This window comes from Pezoporus flaviventris, unplaced genomic scaffold (genome assembly GCF_033815535.1).
Source record: "Pezoporus flaviventris isolate CSIRO_AGI_PZ_B2104156 unplaced genomic scaffold, CSIRO_AGI_Pfla_v1 ptg000025l, whole genome shotgun sequence".
Classification (NCBI taxonomy): domain Eukaryota; kingdom Metazoa; phylum Chordata; class Aves; order Psittaciformes; family Psittacidae; genus Pezoporus; species Pezoporus flaviventris.
Window position 1 is genome coordinate 29,171,884 of NW_026892573.1, and position 26,018 is coordinate 29,197,901.

Genomic DNA, 26,018 nt, shown 5'->3' on the forward strand with positions numbered 1-26,018 from the left:
CCATGATTTCAGTTCAGTGTTAAGGTGCATCAAACACCAATCACCTGAGTATTGCACAAGGCACAAAATACATCCCTTCATACTAATTGTTGCTTTCAAGTGAAAAACTGTTACTTGACACACAGTCATTTGGGAAAAGATCAGAAAAGGAAGATTCATTCCAATGGCAGATTGGAATAACTCATATCACAACTGTCCAAGACATTTACTTCAATTAAGTGACAACCACATATAGAAAACTGACATAAGAAAACATTTGCTCAGAGATCCTACTCTATCTTTATTTTTTTCCCAGTAGCACTCATCACAGACACAGAAGTAGACTGCTAATTGGCAGGAAAGGCTATTAAATCACAGCCATACTGCAGGAGCAAGGGTTGTCAGAAAAATCTATGTCCACTTTTTGCTCTGTATGATGGCATACACAAAAGAACATATATTGTGGTGTTACTGTGTGAAAAGAGAGTCCACAGATCTGCTGAGTTTTGTGAGCCCTGCAATTTTCTTTGGACTTGAATGCACTGATCCAGACCACTGTGCTGCCACAATGAAGTGCACCTTTTCTGCTGTTAGCAAAAAGCAAATTGAAGTGTACTTATTGTCACAAACTTCAAGTAAAATTACCCTACCAGTGAATAAGTCACCTGCTACTGTCTGAGCTTAGTGTTTGCAAAAGTTACTCTCTCCCTCACCTGATGGATGTGGGAGGAACAAGAGCTATTGTTCCATGTATCATCCCCATTTGGTCCATTCAGCTGGTAAAATTCCTCTGGCTCTACCAGTCCCTCTGGCATTTGCCTTCACTAAGCCATTCCAGGTTCTCTGATGATGTCTGTCTTTCATATCGCACCATAATGTGGAAATAGATGAATCAACTTGGAACAACTATTTCTGAATGTATTATGGCCATGTTTACACAGAAGTTCCTCAAATAATGTGTATATACCTCTCCCTGTAGTTCAAATAACAATCGTTAGTGCTGCACCTGACATATCGTGTGAGAATCAAGAAGACCAATATAGGTAAAAAAGAAAAGACCTGGAGATTCACAAAGACTTTTTAGATATTCAGCCTTGACGATATTATAATATTTAATAGTTCCTTTTTTCCTTTATTTCTTTTACATTTCTGAAGTGCCATAGTATAGATTTGTGTGTTTTCCCTTCCCTGTTTTTACTGCTCAACTTTTTGTTTGGGTGCTATACCATTAAAAATTCCTCTAACTCCTTACCACATGCATTAGATACCAGAAGATCAAGATGATCTATAGCCCCTTGGCCAAGCTATATGCATCGTTAACTTTCTTCTAATCTTCTGTTAGAACTCAAAATTACTTTCTCTGTTTCCCTTCTCTGAATTCCCCGTACACTAATCAAGCCTCCTAAAAACCAAAGCTGTCTTTGACAGTGATTAAAGAGAAGTTGTCTTCTCAAAGAATCAGATGAAAGAAAAAGGGAAAAAGCTTGTTGCACCACAGGCAGCATGTACAAAAGGAACCAGAGAATATAAATATAAAACAAACTTGAAAGATCCCCATCAAAATCAAAATGACTGCACACAACAGTGTCACATGTTCCTTTAGAACAAAAGAGTCTCAAACCTCTAGTCAAAACCAAAGTTTTCACAGCTGTCCTGTCATTTGGAAGGACTCTACTTAGATCATTTCAAGGACCTCAGCTACGTCTACGCTTTAGTTGAGCTGGTCATTTTGGGGAATAGAATGGAGATGGCAAGGCTTTGTTTTGCAGATATTGGTCTACTGGTGAGTATCAGAAGCCAGAATCAAAGAATACTTCTGGTCGGAAGGGACCTTTAAAAGCCTTCTAATTCCCTGTCCAACCTGGCCTTGAACACTGCCAGGCAGCCACAGCTTCTCTGGGCACCCTGTGCCAGCACCTCAGCACCCTCATCATAAAAATTGTCTTCCTACTATCTAGTCTGAATCTCCCCTCTTTTAGTTTAAAGTCATTATCCCTGGTGCTATCACAACAGGCTCTGCTAAAAAGTTTGTCCCCACCTTTCTTTTAAGTCCCCTTTAGGTACTGAAAGGCTGCAACGTCTTCCTGAAGCCTTCTCTTCTCCATGTTGAACAACCCCAAGTCTCTCAGCCTTTCCTCACAAAAGAGGGGCTCCAGTGCTTTGGCCACTTCTGTGTCCCTCCTCTGGACTTGCTCCAACAGATAATGTCTTTCCTGTGCTGAAGACTCCAGGGCTTTAGGCAGTACTCCAGGAGGGGTCTCACCAGAGCTCTGGAGGAGAATCCTCTCCTTCAACCTGCTGGTTGAGCTTCTTTTTATGCAGCCCAGAACGCAGTTGGCCTTCTGGGCTGCGAGTGCACATCATTGGAGGCCACCCAGGAAAGACCCTACATCACTGAATATCAACTATATCAATGGAGAAGCTAATATTTTGTGATCTATCCATACCTCATACAAAGCAATGTTTGAACTTGCACTAAGGGATAATATGAGATTGAATTTTCACCCCTGCTCTTTGAAATGGGGATAAGGTGACTTTTTTGTGTCCAAATGCTCAAGGCACTAGATCTGGCCTGCCATAGGAAGGAGTAGAATATGGCCATTTTAATGGAGGTGGGACAGGCAGTCCCAGGGACATCTGTGTAGAGACAAGTTTGTTACTTCTGTGAGATACCATTGTGACTGCCGGGACCCACCTCTTTTATGCCATGAGCAGCAGCTGCTGCATCTCACACGGTGGCTTATGGCAGACGGTTTTGCTTTCCCAAATCTCTGCATATAGACAAGGATCAGTTGCCAGTTGGCTCCTGCAAACAGCAGACCCTGTTGGTGGAGAGCTCTTTGCTTCGTCTAGAGCTGACAAGAGCATAGACAACCCATGGAGATAGAAAGTTCTCCTTGAGCGCCTTTATATCATTGTATGGAAGAATATAGATAGGCAGAGGAGAGCTCAGATGCTGTGAAAAACACCTATGCATCAGGAATTCAGATGTGGTAAGCAGCTTGGAAAGCATTAAATGACTCAATCTCTCCACCTGAAGATGGAGATAATGCCTTCTAATTAAATGCCCATATCTTGAAGTTCACGCTCATATAGACAGTGATTTTTAAGTTAATGGGAATAGTCTTAATGAAAAGTACTCACATTCACAAGTATTTACACATTTTAAAGTGCCAATTTACCAGCATAGTTTTGTATTTTTAACTAGTGAAAAACTGTCTGAATTATTTAAGAAAACAAGTTTACTCTGTTGAACTATTTACAAAGTCACCAACTGTATAGAATTCTTTAAATTAACTTCTTTAGCCAAAGTTTCTCATTTAAAAGAAAAATGAGAGAGGGGGGGAAAATTACCTGAATTGAATACCAGCTTGAAGGAAAAACCCAAGCACAATACTGCCAGTCCTCAATACCTACAAAACAGCCCTGCTTTTCTGAAGATTCCTATTTATATCTTGTGCTAGAACTTTTAAGAATTTCTGTGACAAATTAAACAGAAATAAAGGCCTGGTCCTGCTGACACAGACTGAAAACACGCACACAGCACATTCAGAATATATATGCCCTACTTTAATGTCATTATGGAGACCTCCCGATTTATTTAAGTGATCACAGTCTAATACACCTGCACCTAAATGAGCATGAAATGATTAGCTGAGCCACCGCACAGTAGAGTTTACCAAGGATTAAGACTTTCCATACTTACCCAGACTCCTGGGGCAGAAGAGGGGTTAGTCTACACCAAATCTTGTGTTACTACACTCTTGCTAGCACTAAGCTGTCTAACTCAGTTATGTCAGTATGCATTGAAGTTATTGCACCATACACATATTTGCTGTAAGCCTTAAATGGACGTATAAGCTTGGTCACAGTCCTACACATGGTCACCAGCTCTGCATGCGTGCTCTTTCTGCTGTGTGCACTTGAAACTTCCCCAGTAGGAAGCACAATAATTAGTAGCAATTTTTCATTAATTTTCCAGTCTCCCCTTGCATCCATGTGAATTGGTGAGAAATTCCTCAGGCCTTGAAGACAGGCTGAGGGTGTTGGAGTTGCTCAGCCTGGAGAAGACAAGGCTTCAGGGGAACCTTAGAGCAGCTCCCAGTGCCTAAAGGGGCTGACAAGAAACCTGGAGAGAGGCTTTGGACAAGGGCCTGTAGGGACAGGACAAGGAAAATGGCTTTAACCTGACAGAGGGGAGACTGAGAGGAGCTCTTCGGCAGAAGCTCTTCCCTGTGAGGGTGCTGAGGTGGTGGCACAGGGTGCCCAGAGAAGCTGTGGCTGCCCCATCACTGGCAGTGTTCAAGGCCAGGTTGGACACAGGGGCTTGGAGCAACCTGGTCTACTATAAGTTGTCCCTGCCCGTGGCAGGGGGCTGGAACCGGACGAGTTTAAAGTCCCTTCAACCAAAACCATTCTGTGATTTTATCAGTCTCTCTTCTATTTATTTTTAATCTTGCTCCTTGTATCTTTAACAGCTGTCTCAAAATGCTGCAATGGAAGAAACAAAGAAGAGTCAACTTCTATTCATCCTCTCCATGTCACTTATGATTTTATAAACTGGTTCTGCATCTTCTCCAACTGGTGTCTTTTCCATAATGAAAAATTGTAGCCTAATCGATCTCAGTCATTGCTATAACCACAGCTTTTATATATTTGAAGACAGTCATTGTTTATCCCAACTTGTTCTACTTAATTTTTTCAAACTTCACCGTAGCTCATACAATATAAAATCCTAAATGTCCTTGGTCTTTTCCTCTGAAATCTCTACATTCTTCTCAAAGTGTGCATCCAAATGATGACTTTGCCCAGCAGAATAATTCTTTCCATCTCTCACTTACAGTAATTCTCTAAATATAGCCCAAGATTTTACATTAGCTTTGCAATAGCCTCACATTTTCCACTGAGAATCACTCTGGGATTCATTTCTACTCAACCCCATTCTTCTCTGCTGCCTGTCTAATCAATACACATTTGGTATTCGTGTAATTGGATATCTCTTCCTACATGCAACAGTTCACATTTGTATCTCATGCTATTGCTTTCAGGCCATCTATTTAGGTTGAACTTTACAAGTGCTATTCCTCTGAGAACAAGCCCATTCCTCCAGGATATGGGCTTCAATAAAAAGTACTTGGAAGCAATTCTCCCTGGGATTTAGACCAGTTGAGGCATAGATTTACATCCCTCAAAAGAGTTCAAAGGGGGAGGCCACTTTCAAGAGCTGTGTCTCTGGTTACTAAGATAAATACAGTGCTTTGGCCTCATTGCCTCTGGATCATATGGAATTCAAATTTTGGTGATCATTCATGGCCCATACAGGTGAGAAGTCAATAAGGACTATATCTGGCTGAAGGAAAATAAGGAGTCTATCTCTTTAAAGAGTCCTGTGTGAAATGCTGTTATGATCTAAATAAAAGTTAGGAGACAGAAGAAGTAACACAATCAAAATCAAATAAAAAACTAAGTAAAAAAACCTTAACCATCATTATTATTATTGTCATTGTTACTACTATTACTACTACTACTATTATTATCATTATTATCTTGACCATTTCCTGAAAGTGTCTTATAAAGGCCTGACATTAATTTGTTTTTATTGCAAGGCCAGTGCCTGTAGAATCATCTGTAGGAGTCAGAAGTTGAGATTGCTGCTGGCAGCTCCAGAGAGGAAACACCAGAAACCAGCCTTCACTTCTTGTGTCATATGGTACTACTATTTAGAGTGGAATTATAGGTCTAAAGGAAAAGTACTTGATGAAAGCAGAAGTAAAAATAAAACTGATGATGCATCACAATTCATGAGAAGGTTGGGCTTTCTGGCACTTTGGAGAGATAAATTTTTCACAACATTACTAGCTTTTTGCAAGCAAGTCTGATACCTTGATTGAAGAAAAGTCATTAAACAAAGCTATCATCTGAGGCAGACAAAAATAAATAGATAAGTAGATGGACACAGCCTAAAATGAAACCCTATTTTGTAAAGTCTTACATTACTTGCTTCATATTATTATGCTTAAGATTTACTATGGCTAAGGGTGCAGGCATCCTGGCTGGGTGCTAATCACGTATTTCGTGTCAGAGGTGAGCCTAGGCTGTTGCCACGTGTGCTAGAAGCTCTGTGAGGATTTTCTTTCACTCAGAAATATTTCCTTATATATGGAGAAAGCAGTCCTGATTAACGTGACGTTTGATTTTTTTTTTTTCCTAATTTCTCTCTATATAAAAGTATCCATTTTTGCCCAGCTCCCAGTAAAATGAGTGTTTTCTTGCAGGCCTTAGCAGTCAGGAAGATTGTCACTGATTTTCCTCAGATTTTTTAACAGGAAACTCTGTGTCCGTATCTGGAAAATGTCACTAACCTCACAGCTTTTAGCATTTGATGGCTTTTCAGCTATGAAATTCTCAAGCCATAAAAAAGCAAACCAACCAACCAACCAAAAAAAAAAACAAATAACCAAAACCCCAAGAAAAAGCCAGACCTTAGACTTCATTCATTCCAGGGTCAGCAGATAGCAGATGCAACGGTGGTCACAGCTAAATCCTACAGCAAATTTTCCAACAATGCTCCAACAAACCTATAGCAGAAACATCTGTATGACAGCACCTGCTTCGGCTCTCTGTTTGCTGGCTTTTCTAAGCACAGGGTACTCAGGGCCGGTCATGTACATTGCCCCTGCACACAGCAGGCACACAGGATCCCCTTACATGAACTTGACAGTGTAATCTGGGGGACAGAGACTGCAGATACCTCTGTTAAATGCATCTATCCCACATCTGGGAAACAACCATTTTCAACAAGGGAAAAACATCACTGCTTCTCTTTTTCTTTTTGGAGAAGGGGCTGCCCTTGACTGCAAACCACACAGAGATGCCACCAGCTGACACTCTAACAATGGCAAGGGGTTCACTGGAGAAAAATGCCTCTGACTTTTTCTCCTTTCAGTGATTCCTGTGGGTCTTGCTCTGTTTTTCACAGTAGGAAATTAAAAGGTTACTCAGTGAAAGCTGGGAGAGTGTTGCTTTTGTGGTTTTAATATTTATATTAAATTTTATATTTATATTATAAAATGTATTTTATATTTATAATATAAATTATATAATAATATATAATATGTATTTTATATTTATATTATTATTAATATTTGTGGTTTTAATATAAGACAACAACTTGTCTCTGCCTCCACGGGCTGATGCTCATCGTCACAGCTCTAAAAGAGAGACTGCAAAGCCTGCAGGTCACAAAAAAGAGATGGAGGAGAAGAGAGTTTAATCCTGGGTTTCCTGGGAATCCTATCAATTCTGTTATTCATAGAAGCTTCTGGAGTAGGCGCTTTTATGGCATAGATACTCCAATCCTCGCAGTCCTCACTCGACCCTCCACTGCAGTGTCTTCTGGGAGATGCACAGGGCTGATGACAATGGTCCTATCCTGCTCCCAGTGAGTATTGACCACTGGCCCTTTACAGCACTTTTTCTAAGGGAAAAAATAGCTTCATAAGTCAGGACAGGGATTTTCCACCCTGCTGGGACTGCACAAACACTCTCTGTCCCCAGGGCTATGGGAGTGCTAGCAGGATCTGTCAGCCTAGGTGAAACAGACCTTTAAATTGAAGTCATTAAGGAAAACCACTTTCCAGCTCTGTGTTGGTCAGGAACATCTCCTGCCTCCAATGCTCCACCACCCAGGGGGAAGGACCATTATACAGAGGGAATGTCTTCTCCAAGGTCTCCATGGGAAGAATAAGATGAAATCAAGCTAGATTTTGAAGAGTGATTGGAGTGCACAGACTGCAGCCCTCTAAAGCTGACATTTTTAATGCATCAAAGAGTAGGAGCTTAGTGGAATATCAATGCACTTCTGAGCAAAAGGAGCCAACACAGCTTAAACTGCTCCCAGTGGCTGCAGGCCTAAGAGAGCCTGCAGAACCCTTCTGAGCTAATCTCCTGACTTTCTCTGGTGCCTGAAGACCACCTCCACACTACAGGGTGGAAAGCCTGCTGCAGGGTCCCATCATAGCCTCGGGACCACTGTGCCACAGGCAGCTCCCATGTTGTTCAGGAGGTGATGTTAATGCAAAGTAACGTTCATGAGATCAGTTTGTGGTGTGGGAACGGGAGTCTCCCTGTCCTCCTGTTATTATGTCCTCCTAAATTAGCACCAGTCAGCCAGGAAAGAAGTGGAAGAGAACGCAGGCTGAGGGCTGTTTGACTCTTGCCTGGCTGAGAGCTGTTGTGAGTCAGCTGGAGGCACGGCCGGAGAGGACCATAATTCATCGGCATCCCTGGTGCTGCCCCATCCAGGTGTGCGGATGAGCACCTTGGTGGTGGTGGTTGGTTAGCTTACCTGGGGAGAGCTGCCCTCCTGCTTCTGCTCAGTCTGCTCTGCAGCTGACTTGTCTGGAGCAGGCTTCCAGGGAAAACAAAAAAAGCAGGCTAGGCAAAGTCTGCTTACAGGCTGTGCTGCAGCAGGAGCATCCATCTTAGATCCAGTGGAGGAGGAGAGCTTGGACAAGCTCCCTTTTAAAGCAACAGTGCTCCTACTGAGCATGGTGAGGAAGGGTAGTGCTACTCCACAACAGCGGTTGTGCTGGATACGTGCAGGGCACTTTATAGGCATTAGCTAATTGATCTTTGCAAAGCCCTTTTGAGCTAGGCAGTTAAACATCATCCATCCAGTGTTACAGGTGCAGAAACTGAGCCATGTTAATATAACCTTGTGCAGAAGTAGCCCATGACTTTAGGGTGCCTGAGCCAAAAGGCTTTTGGTCTGATTTTGTAGGTGCAGAACATTTGTAAGTCTGACTTTGACAGCATCTGTAACTCTGCTTGTAACTACGGGTGCACAGCTGGTTGTGAAAGCCAATACTAGGGATATTTCAAGTTGGAAATCCAAAAAAGGAGGCACCCCAAATCACTAAGCCTTTAGGATAATGCTGGCTTTTCTATCTCAGGATATCTAAGGAGAAGAGTCTACAGTCAGGTTTAATGAGGTTTTGTCTCTCTGCTTTCTCTTTATGCATCTAGACAGGCCCCTTCCCTGTGGCCTCCCCATGTATTCCTGTGGATCTGTTGACCTGTTGGCACAGAGCTGGGGTTTAAGAAAGAAAAGAAACCTTTTCTTGTACAGGGACCACTGAGCTCGCATAAACTGAAGGACTACAAGATGGGACACCCTGGCTGGATCCACCACAACACTACAAAATCTGCCACTGGGGAAACAGGACAGCTGTTCTGAGAGTGGCGTTTATCCTTTCATGGCCACTGGCCATTCTAACTCTGCATTGGCCTCACAAGGTGAGAAAATAGGCAACACAAGTAGGAAACAGGGACAGGGCACACGTGGGACATGCTGCGTGGCTGGGAGCTGACGTTAGCAGAGTGGTATGTGAGGTTTGTTTAGTTTATTACCCTCAGGGCATATTCTTGTTACACAGCAGAGCCTTAATAAACATAGCACCTTCACCTCTAAGTGTGCTTAACCAAACAGCTATAAAAGAGACCTCAGAGGCTGTTTCTCTCCTGACTTGCTAATGCTGTAGCAGTAGTCTACCAAGGCCCATATTTTTAAAGCCAGAGAGATGCAGTCTGGTACCTCGTGGGCTTTGCACTTGTAGGCTGAGCAAGTTTGAAAATAAAACTAAAAAACAGGGCAGGTGAGAACACCCGCTTGTGACTACTTGTGATTGTAGGTACATAAATAGCTTTAAGAACCTCAGGTTTATCTCACGTAGGGCTCCAAACTGGAGAATTCACTTTCCTTACAGCTATAAGACAACAGCTGAAGCTCCTGTTGTCCTTCAGCTGTGCTTGAAGGTACACCCACGTACTCATGCAGCCTTTTTCTCCTCCAAACTTTACAGATGCATGAGAGCTACAAGCTGAGTATTCTCCAAAGGGACAGGCTTGAAGTAATTCAAAGTCCTTTGTTAGGCACTCTGTCAATGCTGTAAACATCGCTGTTTAATTGATGCACCGTTTTTATTATATGTGCCCTAAGGGAGTATGCTGACCAGAGCCTCTTGTAAACTGAATAAATAAACAAATAGATAAGCAAGCATCCATTGCCTTGGCCAGCTCGCTGTGTGACAGAAAAGTCTGTGTGGTTTAATGTGGTTTCTACACAACAATCTTGTTGGCTGGAATGACTTGTTTGATCTTCATTAACCCTGGCAGGCTCTTCCAGCTCCTTCCTCCACCTCAGCAAAGACAGAGAATGCCACTCTTCCTTTCCGGATTTCTAAGGTCACTTTGTTTACTTAACATGTCATTTTAAAAGCTTCCTGTAAAGTGCAAACTGTCAATTTCTTCCCTTCATCTGGAAAATGGGTGAAGAATTTTGTCATTTTCTCTTAAAAGGGATGAAGTTGTATTCTTCTTCTCCCCTTCTTTCCTTTTCCCTCCTCGTCTATCTACCACACTTCCCAGCTCTGCAAAGCCACAATCTCTCATTTTGCTTCTCATTTGCATATTGTCTGGACCGAAATACTTAATGCACCTTTTAACAAAATCTTAGAAAATACAGTTGTAGCAGTTATAGTCAGGTTGCAGTGCAAACAAAACTCTGCCAAACGGGGAGATAAGCTAGCTAAGCCAAGTACTGAAAGCAACATAGACATAAAATCCATCACTTGTCAAGGGCTGGTCACTCAAACCCTAGCACTGCTGCTTGAGTGGGTTTTACAGCCTATGCCTATGCTCATGCTCAGCAAAAGCACTATCAGTGCCTTGGTTGGCTGGTTGTGCATGTCTACAAGACCCGCAGCTGCACACTGACTGCAGTCAGACCTTCATGCTCATGAATGTTATGTATGTGAGCAATTTTACAGCTGTGAGTCACCATTTTGCTACATTCATGTGTTCTTTTCCACTCTGGAAAGGAAACTCTTTCATTCACGAGAAGAAAAAATGGGTTCCAAGCAGTATCATGACACAATCGCACCCTTTTACAGCGTTCAGATCCTTGTTATGAAATGTGATTCCTCTGAGGCACGACTGAAGCTTAGAGTGCAGAAAAGTGTGTTAAGATGGAAAGCAGGTTGTGCCAGCTCTGCCTCCGTGAATGCCCAAATCATTCCGCCTAACTGTAGACTTTACTCACATTGCTGCTTAAAAATTGCAGGACAGTTATTGCAGATTGTCTTCATGCTTGAGTGTTATAGATAAGTATCATCGGGTGTATAGTGTAGAGCTTAAGGAGACTGAAGAAATTAGTATGGACTGAACAGAGCCCGCTTACATGCCCTGCTGCCCCAGAGCTCCATACCTTTTCCCCCTTAACCATATTACAAAATTGTTTTGCAGCAGTGGAGGTGCCATAACCAGGAAAGTGAAACAGAAAGACAACAATGTACCCTAATTCTCCCAAGTATGTGAGGCCTCTGTTGCCCTTGTGATAGGTATTGACCGAACCCAATTGAGATAAACTCAAGATCAGGAAGTGTCAGGGGACGTTTGCAGAATCCTTGAATTTGGACATACTCCTAAAATGGTTTCACAATAGGAAAATGAGACAAGATGTCTGCTTCTTTCCCATGAGAAACTGGTAATGCTTGATCTTAAGTTATGATTAGCTGTTAAATGACTTCCAAGGAGACTTTCCTAGGATAGTCTATTTAGCCTTTAGCACCTATTTATCACTTCATGGTGGAGATTAGGGTCGATTCTAAAGAACAACATTATTGAAAGTCTCCACTATATATATATTTTTTTTCAGTTAAGAAAATTATTCCTTTAAGGGAATACTGAGAGAATTTTATGTCCTCTTTTCTTCTTTCTAATGTATTGCTATGGAATAAGTGAGTATGAAAGTAATTAAATTAAACACTCTGCAATTTAGAAAGGATTCACTGAAAGAGCCGATGGACTTGTGGTCACGCAGAAGGTTCTTAAGATATCTGTGAATTGTAGGTAGGATGGTTGCCACATTGCTGCTACCAGGTATTGATCTACACATTGGCTCTAGGAAGAAGCTAAATATTCCGGGTTAAATTTGGAATAATTAAATCAAAGTGAGACTTGGTGCCTGTAAAATGGAAAAAGATTGTGGTGAAGTTTATGATTCTTAGACATACTCTAGACAATTCCAAGAAATTATCTGTCCAACTGCATCCATCTAAGGCTAAGAAATGTAGCATATATCACACTGAAACTATTCAAGACACTTCCCCTGTAATGCAGATGGGTCACATTCACACAACACAGCACCTGGTCTTGGGTTTTTCATGACACTAGAGATGTGTGTTGCATTTCTGTGACATCTGTGTCTGAGGATACAAAACATTCTGAGATTGTGCTGGAGAATTGTGTAGTTTCTAGACTGTGCACTTTCTTCTCTAGCACTTCTAGGGTGATGTCCCATCAGGGACCTGATCCAACATAAACCTAACACAACATGGTTGGTTTCAAAAGTCAGTCAAAGAATGAACTAACATTTTAACAATATATACACCCAGAGGTCCAGGACCATGGAATAGGCTGGGAAGCTAAAGATGTGCATGATGGGACTAACAGATTTGGAGAACAGTGCTTCTCGCTAATCCTTTGCTCAGAAAGGCATGGCTCTAGTCTTGCTCTGGGACATTAGAACACCAAATGCTGTCTTCAGCACCACTGCTGACCACTCGCCTGTAGTCTGTCAAAGAGTACTTGTGACTGCTTTAACATTTTAAGTCTGGAGACACTCAATGTCCAGATCAATTGCCAAATTACTTTAATTCAACAATCGATTTTGCCTCAAATGAATTGTGGTAGCAGTCTATATGTTTGCTCTTAATCTACGGCAAACTCCTCTTTTACTGGAAATGATGTTTAATTGCATTACCTCATATTTACTGCAGCAAATGAGCAGAGGAACAGTCAATCACCTGCTCAACAGACGTGTGACATCACATTAATCTGTGGTGACTTGACCATGAGTTCAAATCCTTACATATATGTGGATATATGTGTAGGACTCTGCTCTTTAGGTTTTGTTATTATTATCTTTGCTTCTGTTTCAACATTATTGTTTTAAAAACCTTTGTCTGCTGATAAATATCCCTTTCAGGTTATTTTTGCCATTCTCATTCCTGCATTTCTCAAAAATGAATGTAAGTGTATATCTGGCCCATGATTCCGCTCCCAATCACATTAATTCTGGCTGTTATTTAATGGTTCCTACCAATGTGTTATGTACTGTATCATATAAGACAATACCTCTCCAAAGGCCTCCCCAAAGAGCTGGGAAAAAAACCTGTATCTATATATACATATATAACTTAAAAATAAAAAAATTAATCTGCAGGTATTATTGAAAATTACAGTGTTTAAAGAAACAGATTCATTCGGTCATGAATACATATACCAGCTTGTTTTACTCTGGATGGTTAACAGAAATACAGAAATACTGAAAATCTGTTCTTTAATGTGAAATGACTTTTCTGAATAATATAAACTGCCAGCCAGCCACAACCTATAATTAAGTCTCTTTTACTAAGTATATGTAATGTTGTGTCTGGTTTAGACTATTGCATTTTCAGCCATAGGAAGGAGCTAAAGTTACATAAATATCCTGAAGGAGTACTTAGACATCTATTTACCCGGAATTATGCTTGTTTCTGGTGTCATACAAGTTATTTTGTAGTTATGAGATCGGTGTTGGGACCGGTCTTGTTCAACATCTTTGTCGCTGACATGGACAGTGGGATTGAGTGCGCCCTCAGCAAGTTTGCCGATGACACCAAGCTGTGTGGTTCCGTTGATAAGGCTGGAGGGAAGGAATGCCATCCAGAGGGACCTCGACACGCTTGTAAGGTGGGCTGATGCCAACCTCATGAAGTTTAACCCTGCCAAGTGCAAGGTCCTACACCTGGGTCGGAGCAATCCCAGGCACAGCTACAGGTTGGGCAGAGAAGAGATCCAGAGCAGCCCTGTGGAGAAGGACTTGGGGGTGTTGGTTGATGAGAAAATGGACATGAGCCGGATTCAGTGTGCGCTTGCAGCCCAGAAAGCAACCGTATCCTGGGCTGCATCAAAAGGAGTATGACCAGCAGGTCGAAGGAGGTGATCCTGCCCCTCTACTCTGCTCTCGTGAGACGTCACCTGGAGTATTGTGTGCAGTTCTGGTGTCCTCAACATAAAAAGGACATGGAACTGTTGGAACAAGTCCAGAGGAGGCCACGAGCATGATCAGGGGACTGGAGCACCTCCTGTATGAAGACAGGCTGAGAAAGTTGGGGCTGTTCAGCCTGGAGAAGAGAAGGCTGCGTGGAGACCTCATAGCAGCCTTCCAGTATCTGAAGGGGGCCTATAAGGATGCTGGAGAGGGACTGTAGTGATAGGACAAGGGGAAATGGGTTAAAACTTAAACAGGGGAAACTTAGATTGGATATAAGGAAGAAGTTCTTCCCTGTGAGGGTGGTGAGGCACTGGAATGGGTTGCCCAAAGAAGTTGTGAATGCTCCATCCCTGGCAGTGTTCAAGGCCAGGCTGGACAGAGCCTTGGGTGGCATGGTTTAATGTGAGGTGTCCCTGCCCATGGCAGGGGGGTTGGAACTGGATGATCTTAAGGTCTTTTCCAACCCTAACTATTCTATGATTCTATGGCAGAGAATTAATAAAGAAATCAAACTATTAGTACATAATTTATATGTTTATATGCATATGTACCTCACAAGAGGATGCTTTTACATTCTCTGAAGAATATTTCTAGTGATAAAGTCAATATATTGCTTCGATTTTGCTGCATCTTTATATGCAGCAACAGATTTAAACCATTTAGCACATGAGAACCAATATCAATAAAAAGCACGTATGAAGCCCCTCGGAGTTTAAGGATTCTCACATGGTCAAATCCTCTATCAACATACCAGGGACAAACATATGTTCTCTTGGATTTAAGGGGGATTACTAGTGTTAATATTCCACATATCAGTGCCAGATTGAAATTAAGTACTGTCTAGCTTTAAAGGGTGCTATTCTCCAAATTGCTGTAGGCAGGCTGGGCCAGGCACATGCTGGAAAGCAGACAAGAGCCAGACAGTGGGAAACTGCCTTACAACCAAGGGCAGAATCACAAAGTCACAGCTAAGCCTCCCCCTAACATTCACACGGGATTTCTGGCTGATGGTAAAAATGACTTTCCTAGGATGCACTGATTCCCCTAAGGCTCCCCACCACTTCTTGTCCCATATTTGGGAGGTCTTTACGCCTGTAAACCTGAGCTGCCTTTAAATGAAGAGATCTATTTGCAGGGCTGCTGTAACTGCAGGTGACGTTACAGCCACGTGAATGTAGGTTGGCATCCTGAGGCTCTGTCAACTGTTCTCTCCTACCACCTGTACCCTTCCCTCCATATCCCAGGCAGTTTCCTCTTCCCTCCCTGCTGGCACATCTCATCTCTGCCAGAATAACATGAAACTTGTATCACATCTTGGCAAGCATAGAAAGAAGAGAAGCTGAACAGGATTCGGTAGCTGTGGGAGAATTCTATCTACTACTGTGGCTGCCGATCCATTATGAATATCACAGCCAGAAACGCCCATCTGGAGTCTCCTACCAGCTGTTCTTGGGCAGGCGTTGATGCAAAGATATCAACCAGTTGAAACTTGATCTTAGAGAGGAGTTTAAGCAGAAGTGAAAACTCTACCCATGATCTGCTCCTCTTATTTGAGAGACCAGGGTGCAAGTGGATCATAGTTTAAAGTACTCCTCTGCAATTACGTGGGTTAAAACCAGCATACAACCAAAGGAGAGTTAATTTTAAATTCCAATGCTCTGTTCTAAAGAAAGATAAACTGAAAAATATCTCAAGACAAAAAAACATAGTTCTTGTGAACTGAGCACTCCTGATACTAGATGTTTCTGTAGAGGTTTTTTACAGCTATCTTGCACAATGGAATACAGTGCCACTTTTCAGTGCAGACACATTTCTCATACCATGAGAAAATCTGACAGTTCTAAAAATGCTTCTTTTTTTTTTACAGGAAGGAAGACAGAAGACCAGGCTGTTTTTACTAGGAGCAGGAAATGTTCTATGCGATGCATTATTTAATGTGAAGAAATCTAGATCATAGGATAATTCATGTTGGAAGTGATCTTAGGCAGTCTCTGGTCCAAACTCCCACTCAAAGCAGGATCAACTATGAAGTCAGATGAGGTCATTCAGGGGTTTATCCAGCTAAGTCTTGAAAAATTCCAAGGATAAAGACTACACAGCCCCTCTGGGAAACTGGGCCCACTACTTGGTTGTTGCAGTGGTGAAAGTTTCTCATTATATCCACTCTGAACATCTCTCATTTCAATATATGCCAATTACCTCTCATCTTTCCAACATGTGGCACTCTGCAAAACCTGGCTCTATCTCCTTGTGGACCAACTCTTAGTCATTAAGGTCTGTGATCAGGTCCCCCTTGAAGCCATGCCTTTAAAGGATGAACAAGCCTGGATCTTTCAGTCTCTCCTTAATGAGAAAGTACTCCAGCTCTCACAATCTTGGTGGACATGTGCTAAACTTGCTTGCATTTATCAACATCTTTGTGTTTGAAGATGCATGTGGTCTAACAAGCTTTGAGAAGGGAAGGATAATTACTTCCTTGGATAGCCTGGCTCTGTTCCTGTTCATATGTGTTGAATTTCAGGAAATTTCTGTTGGCCTCATCCTTCACACTGTCCAGGTCCCCGTGGATGCCAGCCCTGCCCTCAAACATGTTAACTTACCCCCTGACTATGGTGTCTACTGACTTGACAAGCATGTGCTTCTCATCTCCAGGTCATTGATAAAGATCAACTGATAAAGAGGACAGGCCTCCGTATAGACTCCTGTGGTACTCCACTTGTTACCAGGCTCAATAACCACTACCTTTTAAGTCTGATTATTCAACCAGTTTGTCACTCATCTGGCTGTCCAGCCATCCAAACAATAACATCCCAACCTGGATACAAGAAGACATGTTGAATCTTTTGCTAGAGCTGAAGGAAATTATGTCCATGGGTACCCTTCACTCGTACGTCTATTCATTTTATCATAGAGCTATGGTAGTCATGGCCATGTCTGATGTAATAAAAACAATTATATGGAGATCACTGCATTTTAACAAAAGTTTTGATGGTCTAGAAAAAGCTGGATTAAGAAGATAATGGAATCCAGAATGAATCTGTAGAACCAGAAAGATCATGAAAAGTGGCCATGGTCACCTGCTCTCCTTAAACAAATGCTCCTACTGTTAATGCACCATAAAGCCCTCCCAGGGAAAGAAAGGTTGAAAGGAGAAAAGGAAAATGAGAAAAACAACTGATTGCGGCATGGTGAAGTTGCAAATAAGAAAAGAAAAATGGTATAAGTGCCACAGAATCAAAAATATGTTGGTAGGGAACCAGAGGGGCAACCTGATCAGACCATCCACAACAGCACTCTGCTCCCTGGAAGCACCAAAATAAGCCAGTGGACATCACTCCCTGCTGCTCTGCCCACAGGTGAGATGATGAAGGAAAGGAGCTTATCCTCCTTAAAGTTTTCACTGTCAAGTTCCCTTTTCTGGCTGATGTCTATGCCCAAGGCTGGGGTAAGTCGGTGAGGATGTCCAGTGTGTGCCTGGGGCCCTGATGAGGAGTGACTTCACGTCCCGAAACAAGACATGAGGCAAAGGAGGCACTGGTCCATAATGGCCCAGTGCTCAGTAGGGCTGTTAAACCTTTTAAACCTATAAAACTTAACCTACAACTTTTAAAACTCAGATTTGTTAAGATTTTAAGAGGAATATATTTCTGTTTTTAAAAAGAAAAGTATTAAAATTCAGACTCATGACAACTTCTGCTAAGCCTAGGCTTACTAAAAAGGCTACATCCAATTAAAGAAATAAAAGTGTATTGCACTGGTGATTCATCTCCAGACTTTAAGGAGTTAAGGAGGGCTACCTTTTTCTGTAATGACTTAGCTTAAACTGAGAAACTGCTGCTTTTTATGACAGCTCAAACTTCATAAATATGTCACATTACCCCATATTGTACTTTTTACAAAAGACTGAATGCAAATATTTACATGTTTTCCAAAGGCCAGTACTTTCTGCTTTTGTTGTGTAAATAAGCATTTGTTTTCATTTCTTTTAGTTTCTATTTATTATCAGTTGAAGCAGGCATATTTTCTTCCTGTGAATTAATCCATTGAAATCTGAGAAAATGATTCAGAAATGGATTAGCAGACATGCTGTTCTCCTTTTGCAATTGATAAAGAAAAGCCAGATAGGAGAATATGAAAATGTGAAGAACACACGGCCAGTTTTTTAAAGTACCTCAAAATGTGAGACTTGACTTTGAAAAGTATCTATAATACAAGCCAATACTAGGCTTCTAATTCTGATTTAGTTTAGACACATTTATGTTATCGAGAATGAAGTGCTGGGATCCTTATTGGTTTTAAAAATCACACTGATTGCCTATTTGCTGTTAGACACCACCACATCAGATTCTCAACCCACCATCTCTCTAATTAACTTAACAACCAGTTAAATTCAAATGCAATCAAAAAATTAAGACAGAGAAAATATCTTATAAATTATATAATTTATTCAATGAATGTGTAGGTATCACACACCCTTCTCATTGCATCCTTCCCACTAGGAAATCAGGAGAATCAAGTTTAGTGTAAAACCCATGTCTGTCTCCACATCATCACATTTAAGTCATTGGACCAGACATTGAGGAAGATTCTTAAGGACATAAATCGCAGTTTAACTGAAGATTTCCTGCTTCTGATTTAGCTCATTACTACATCACGTAACCAGTGATTTAATTCACTTTGTTGCCTCGAGTTCCCTATTTATCTATTTCACGTTTATAAAATGGGTAATATTAGGATGAGCTGCTTCTTTTAGCCAGTGTGCCTCGTTAGGAAGAGTGATGCCTCTTACAGCTTAAGGGGATTTTGCACTTCTCCACGGTCCTTCGGTCCTTTGCTAATTCTTCCTGCAGCAGGCAGCCAGAAACACAAGGGTTTTTTGTGATGAGGACATTTGTCCACTAGATGCTGCACTAAGCCCACCTACTTATTTCATACGAGCACCCTGCCTTAGGCAGAGATCCGTACTTTTCTGAGGAGGTCCTTCAGGTATCCAAGCTACCTTGGGAAGACGTGGGGCTCATGAGCCTATGAGACAAGGTGCTTCTATTCAAAATCCCAGCTTGCGTTCATCTTCGGTCTTGGACTGGGTGCTGGTGAAAAACCTTTGCTGTGACTTGCCAAAGTAATACACAGGTTAGTGATTATGACTTAAATTCCCATACACACCTCAGAAATATTTACTCTTTCATACCGAATGAGGCTTAATGTCCCTTTCTCAGGGCTTTTTTTTCCCCGTTTGACTGAGGGAATGCACATCACCTGCCTTCTGGAGCTCTAGTAACATAGATATGAAATAAAGAGGAGTTGCAGACTTTGTTGTCTGCTCCTAGGGTTCAGGACTGCTGGAGTGAAGCCCACATCTGGCAGAGAAGCTGATGCTGTGGCTCACTTGCAGAGGGGACAGTATATGCTCTGCAGGAATGGGAAGCTTTAGAGATCTTTCTCTCCTCAGAATTTCCTATTGCCCAGCTCAAACAACAAAAGAAAGCCTCTTCTGACTTCCTGCCATCTAATTATTCCCACTCAAAAAAATAACCAACCCGAGCATCTATTCCAAGAGGGAAGATGACGCTGGGGTGGAAGAGGTGGCAAAGCAACACCAAGGGCCTGTCATCAAAGCCACCCATGTTATGGACAAAACCAGAGGCTCTGCAACTTTTCAGTGTGTCCAGCACATGGAGGTGGTTTTGACAATTCATATTTACATTCATTTGCTTGAAACCTACTGCAGGTTTAGTTTTGCCCAACTGTCCTTATTGGGACACATCAAGCTCGATGTTTAAGCTAGAAATTTAAGCAAGAACTAGGAAATCTAAATTTCATTAATTTTCACTATACCATTTCAATATCTCTTACATTTGTGCTCTAGTGATGGAACTTAAAATCCTGGTAATACTAAAACTGACTCTTCTCCTTTAGTTAAATTATATCTGTCAAGAACAGATACTGTGATTTCTATTTATCACACTACAATTGATCTGTACAACTTCCTTAAGTCGATCCTGAAATGGAACTGGTTTTGCTAAAGATTCTGCAAAACCATTGCAATCTTCTAACAAAACAAGGCACTGGTGCCTGAACTCCAGCCTTTCCTTTCCAAGACACATTATCCTTTACTTTGGAGCAAGCTATTTCATGCAAGTTCACAATCAAACAATGGACATAGAATGGGCTAACTTCCCGAACTGCACTTGTCTTCTTGATGGAGAATAGGAGCAAAAGTGAGTGAAGGACTTTGACTACAGCCACTGTGACACAGGATCAAGAAATATTTACAAACTGTATGATGGCCACTACTCTGTGAGAACTAGGAACTGCCCACAACTGAATTTCTCATACGACATTTAGTTTATGAACTGGGAAAGAAAAATAAAAGCCACATGACCTCAGAAACCTCTGAATGTGGCTTCTTGCCCAGCTATTTGTCCCTTGCATCTGAGTAGGGATGCTGACTGCTTCTCTACTGTCAAATAACTTTATTCCTTTCCTCATTTGCTGGTCCCAGACAATGATTTTATAAGCTTCTAAATATGTTCTCACACAGCATTTTGGGGAAAAAAAATCCTATTTGCTATCCTTGAACTGAAATTTGAATTCTAGCTGCAGACAGCTTAGACCATCATTATGCCAGCAGGACGTGTCCTCAATCTTATCCCATGTGCTGGAGCACACCACACACGCAGACTCAGCTCTCTACTGAAGTACCAGACTGCTGGACTGCAACACTGCATGCTCTGGTATTTTGTGCTAAAAAGTCTATAAAGAAAGGTGTAGTTATTTTATAACTATCCACAAGAAGATGCATCAGGTCCAGAAGATATACAGCTGTGCACTGTGGGTATGACTCTTGAGGAGTCAGGCAGTATGTGTCACCAAGCCTGGGAACCAAGGAACCCCTCTGGAAGGTTTTCTTTATGGGGTAGACATAGACAGCATGGTTAATATCATGCTATCATATAATTATAGAATCGTTAGGGTTGGAAAGGACCTTAAGATCATCTAGTTATAATTTCCCCACCAAAACTATTATAACTATGTACTGTCATTGCAGAGAAAGACAGCAATGCAAAAACTTACCCTGTTTCCACTATATACAGTGGTCAAACTGGCACTCAGTGTACCAGGAATAGATAGCTAGTTGTACTTCAATCATTTTTAGCAGGGCTGGCCCCAAATTATCCCTAAAATGACCTCCAAATTCTAAGTACATTGTTGTTATTATTGTATGGTATATTCTGAACCTACAGCTTTAAGTACATTTAAGTACATAGAAAATTTGAAAGAAAAATATACACAAACCATTAGACAAACTTTCTGATTTCAAACTCAGTCACACAATAGACTTTGATTTCAATGTTTGCAGGAAAGCTTCCCGCAAACTTTCTGGAATTCCTTCTACTTCTGAGTTTTGAGGCCAAATTAATTGCCAAGATAAAGTTATATGTTTAATACCAGAAGAAATGATTAGACCACTCAGATTGAGCTCTTTAATACATGACATTAATTTTCTTCCACTTAACTTGTACTAAGCCTGGTAATTTGAGCTAAAATACATAATTTCAGCCCATGAAAAACTAAATTATTAAGTGCCATAAGCAGAGATTAAAAAAGAACAAGGTGTTACCTTGGGCTTCAACAATAACAGGGAATTGATGAGGTGAGAAATGATCCATGCTCCAAGCTATAACAAAAAGTGAAAAAATCCCAAGGTTCCTTCTAATCTGACTTGTGGAAAATTCATCCTTGTCTCCAATTCTCATGGCAAATTTAATCCTCACCAGCTGTCTAGAAGTACCAGCCAAGCATTTAAAGCAGAGGATTCTCGAAACCCCTCAGTCTGGCATGTCTTTTCCAGCTGCATCCTATGCTGATGTTTTAAGAAAAGGGAAAAGAATACTCATCTGCATCATAGGAGGAAAATAATCCTTCCTGAACCTTGTGATCAACTGGATATTCTTAAAATATGAGGTTTAAGGACCGAAGAGTACCGCCCGGTATCACAGTATCACAGACCCACCTAATCTATTCTGGTTCTGACAATAGCTATTCATGATATAATAGTATTCACACTATTGTGTTTAACATCTGTTGGTATATTTATCCTACATAAATGCATAATATTTATAATTATACATTTATGCAGTATAATCATGCACTATGTCAGAAAACACAGATTCTTAGTTTTAAATCTGGTACTTAATGTTCTCATTAGGTACGCACAATTTTGTAATATGAAAAAAACAAAGACCTGATGTTTTTCTATCTTTTCTAGAGATTCAGTATTATATACATCCATATATATTTTATAGATCTTCATGCATATATATATATACATACATATGAAGATTTAATTATAGCTACTGACTACAAGTCATTAAGACTATGATGAGAAGCATTATCTTCATATTGACCAGGAAGCATTAGGAGTGTGTGGAAAGCAACACTATCTTCTTACCATGTTTTGATTACAACCTGTAAAATGAGTTACTATAACACGTATTTTCATTGAAAGCAAAGTCAGAATGAACCAAGCAGAGGGACCCAGGCAAGAACAGGGTTCAGGACGTCTCCCAGATGCCATATTTAAGGAAGATTTTTAAAGAAGGTTATCAAATCTCATTTTAAGAGCTGGTAAGGTGCTCTAATGTTTATCCTCACAGCTAAGTGGTGTTGTCTTATCTAATTTCTGCTGCCAGCCTTTCCAGCAAGCTGGAAAACCCTTTCATATCTTCTCTTGATCCAGGAACACAAGCCCAGTAATCAAATCACCTTCACCCTTTCAGCAAATGGAGTAGATTGAGGTCCTTTAGACTGTTTTGGGAAGGATTATTTTTTCATTTTCTTTTTCATGCTCTCCAGTGCTTCCACATTTGCCTTAAAATAGCAACTTAGACAAAAGTCTAGCAAGTACCTTATTAGCACTACATAAAATGTTAGACCACATTCCTATTTCTAGCTGATTTCATTATTCCCTCGAGGGTCACAACACAGTTGTTAGTCACACTCAGAAGACCACTTGGGAAAAATGGCTCACAGCAATTGCTGACAGCATTATATCAGTCCTTCTCTAAGACTCATATCCATATATCCGAACTAGGATTTTCCCTTGTTGTTGCAGTTCCCAGCATGTTAAAACCACATCCATCTATTCACATCCTGCCTCTTACTGCTCCCAATTTCAGTAGTAATAGATATTGTGTTGCTGTCTTTAGCTTCCTTTAGCAATAGTTTTGAATCTTATGCACATTTCTTGTTTTTTTTTATTCCACACCTTCTGTATTGCTTCTGTTTTGACTAGTGCTTTGCATTCCCATTCAGTCTAGTATGGCTGGTTGGTTGGTTTGAATTTTTGTCATCAAGGAAACCTTTTCCACTATATTATCTGAGACATGACTGACACTCAGCACTTTCAAGTTATGCTAAACCTTCTTATTTCAAGGATATTACCTCTTCACAGACAGGCGAGGAGTTATTTTAATCCTCGAAAAATAATGCGTTAAAAAATATTATTGGTTGATGCTACGTTCTGTTTGTATAAATATAGAGAGACCATGATTATTGCTACCAAGGCAACTACTAATTTTCGGTTCAGCAATTAACCATTTGCTTGTCGCTCCCTTGTTGAGTTACCAGGAAGCTAACTGCACATGTTTGGAAGCCATTGAGGCCATTACTTTCTGCAAAATAGCCAGAAATGATGCAGCCACAATTTATACAGAGGCATATACAGGCATTGTGCTGGACTGAAATGCTATGTAACAATGCCTCCTAATTTTCACAAAACACTAATGCCAACTTCTGCAGTTTATTCTAATTTCTGGGGAAGTAGTAGCTGATTGCAGTGTTGTTCCAAAACACAGGAAAATTAAGAAAGGGAAAAACCCCACAGATCTAAAAATGCTAGCCATGGTAGAGAATCCATTATATTTACTCACACAATATTTGTGACTGTGTTAAAGGCATCGTCTCTATTCTGTGAGTGCTTTTGGACTTGCTATGCTGGAGCCATAGTGAAGCAGTGCCCAACAGTGCTGGCAGAGAGCTGCCATTGTCCCTTCATAATCAGGGTGTCAGAAGCACAGAGGGTCCCTTTGTCTGCTCAGTTCTGCAGGAGGGGATGTCACTGACACCATTTTTACAGCCTATTCATTGGTTTAAGGACAGGCAATAGATAATGGGAAAAGCCAGGGCGCCTCAAGAAAAAATACAAACCAGAAAAGAAACAGCTACCAGGAAACTTAAGAATCAGAAAGGTTAATGTTTAAATGAAAACAGAGAAATGGAACAAAAGTAGCTGTCTTACAGGCAGAATATACTAGAAACCCCTCTACAAAGAAAATCTAAACAAGCAAAGGAGGCTAAGACAGCTTTAAAGTCACAAAGGTGAATGTTTGTGTCTCGGAAGTGGATGTTCTGTTTTCTTTTGACATAGGAATGACAAAGATGGGTAATTTGAACCCTATAAATCTTGCTCCCTGCTGCAAGTTGTGCTTCCAGGGAAGTCTGTGGCAATACTCCAATGAGCTCCTTCACTGAAATTTTGACAGTATTTGATGGAAGCAGCAAATGGCAACTTATTTCAAACAAGGATTATGAGCAAAAATGGAGAAGACGAGGCTTTAAGGTTAAATTCAGAAGCCAATTCTTCAGCATCAGAATAAGGCTAAATATTGGGGTTTTCACTCCTTCACAATTTCCACAGCACTTGCTGGGGTGGGACTGTGTCACAGCTGAAAATGCCACTCAGTTCAGCAGGTATTCTCAGCCAAGGGACACCCAGCCCCTCCATGTGCTCACTTTTTACCAGTTATCACAGAATATATACCTTTGTAGGGCTGAAAACATGATCATTGCTTTATATTTCACAGAGCATCCTGTGCTCTGGTACTAAACAGCTGCATAAAGAGGGATCTATATTGAGTTTAGGTATAAATTAAATCCTTGTAAATATGCTAACTGATCCATAGACTTAGCTGGATTTGGACACAAAAAGAAAATGTGTAAGGCAAATAAACAGGCTTTGTAAGTGTCAAACAAAATTCACTAATTTTATATAATAGGATGATAATAGCAATTAGCATTCACCTGTTAAATAATACTTCAGCTAGATCTCTGCTGAAATGCATGAGATGTCAGTCCATGGAGAGCACAGATCTCACTGCTGGAATGGCAGATGACTAAACCTGATTTTGGGGATTCCTAAGGCTTTCCTGAGATACAGCAATGTCTCAATATAGCCTATGAGCCAAGTGAAAATAAAAAATTATTAATACAACTAATTTAGAGCTTATAAAGCACTTACTAACACTGACTGCTATAATTATAACGCCAAAAGCATCAATAACTCGGAAAGGATTATAAAGCAATTTGGATACTAGCTGCTAAGCTCTAAAATAAAATACTTGTGTAGCTTATAACCTGTAAACTCATGAAGCACTCTCTATGAATTTCCCTCCATCTGAGCACACATGTTGATAAACCCAGCACTCGCCCTGGTTCTTGTGAGAGGTTTTTCCCTGAACAAAAGCTATCTGTATATTTTTCAAGCCTGAGTTTAGAGGAAGCCCTTTGCTTGTGCAGCTTGAATTTCTTTCTCAAGATTCTCCAACGTTACCAACAAGCTTTGTCCAAAATGTACAATATCCCTTCCATTCATATGTCTTAGTACTTCTTGTCTTTTTAGAGGCATTTTTGCTTGCTAAATTCCATACAAGAAAAGGTCATCTAGACATTCTCAGTGTGTAGTAAGTGAGAGTAGGTGGAAAAAAAAAAAGCATCATAGACTGTATTATTAAGAGGACAAATGATTTTGAGCTATGCTTTCTCCTTTCTTGAATAATCTACTGCTTATAATCATTACATTCCTCCCTTGTAAACCTTTCTTCTCAGGGAGTGCTGACCCTTACCCTGCTCTCCCATCTATTCCTCTCCCACTGCACTG

General features: G+C 40.9%; 1 protein-coding gene across 23 annotated transcripts in view; it reads right to left on the reverse strand.

The window, feature by feature from the left end:
* The window catches only part of DLG2 (discs large MAGUK scaffold protein 2), a 998,920-nt gene that overhangs the window by 630,776 nt on the left and 342,126 nt on the right, over positions 1–26,018 (reverse strand). The window contains exon 1 of one of the 23 annotated variants that reach the window (XM_061457961.1): positions 8,327–8,467. The exons of the other annotated variants lie outside the window; for them this stretch is intronic. Coding sequence (XP_061313945.1) covers positions 8,327–8,461 — 135 coding nt within the window. The 5' untranslated portion in view covers positions 8,462–8,467. Of the gene's footprint in view, positions 1–8,326; positions 8,468–26,018 lie in introns of those variants that run through there. 23 annotated transcript variants of the gene reach the window in all.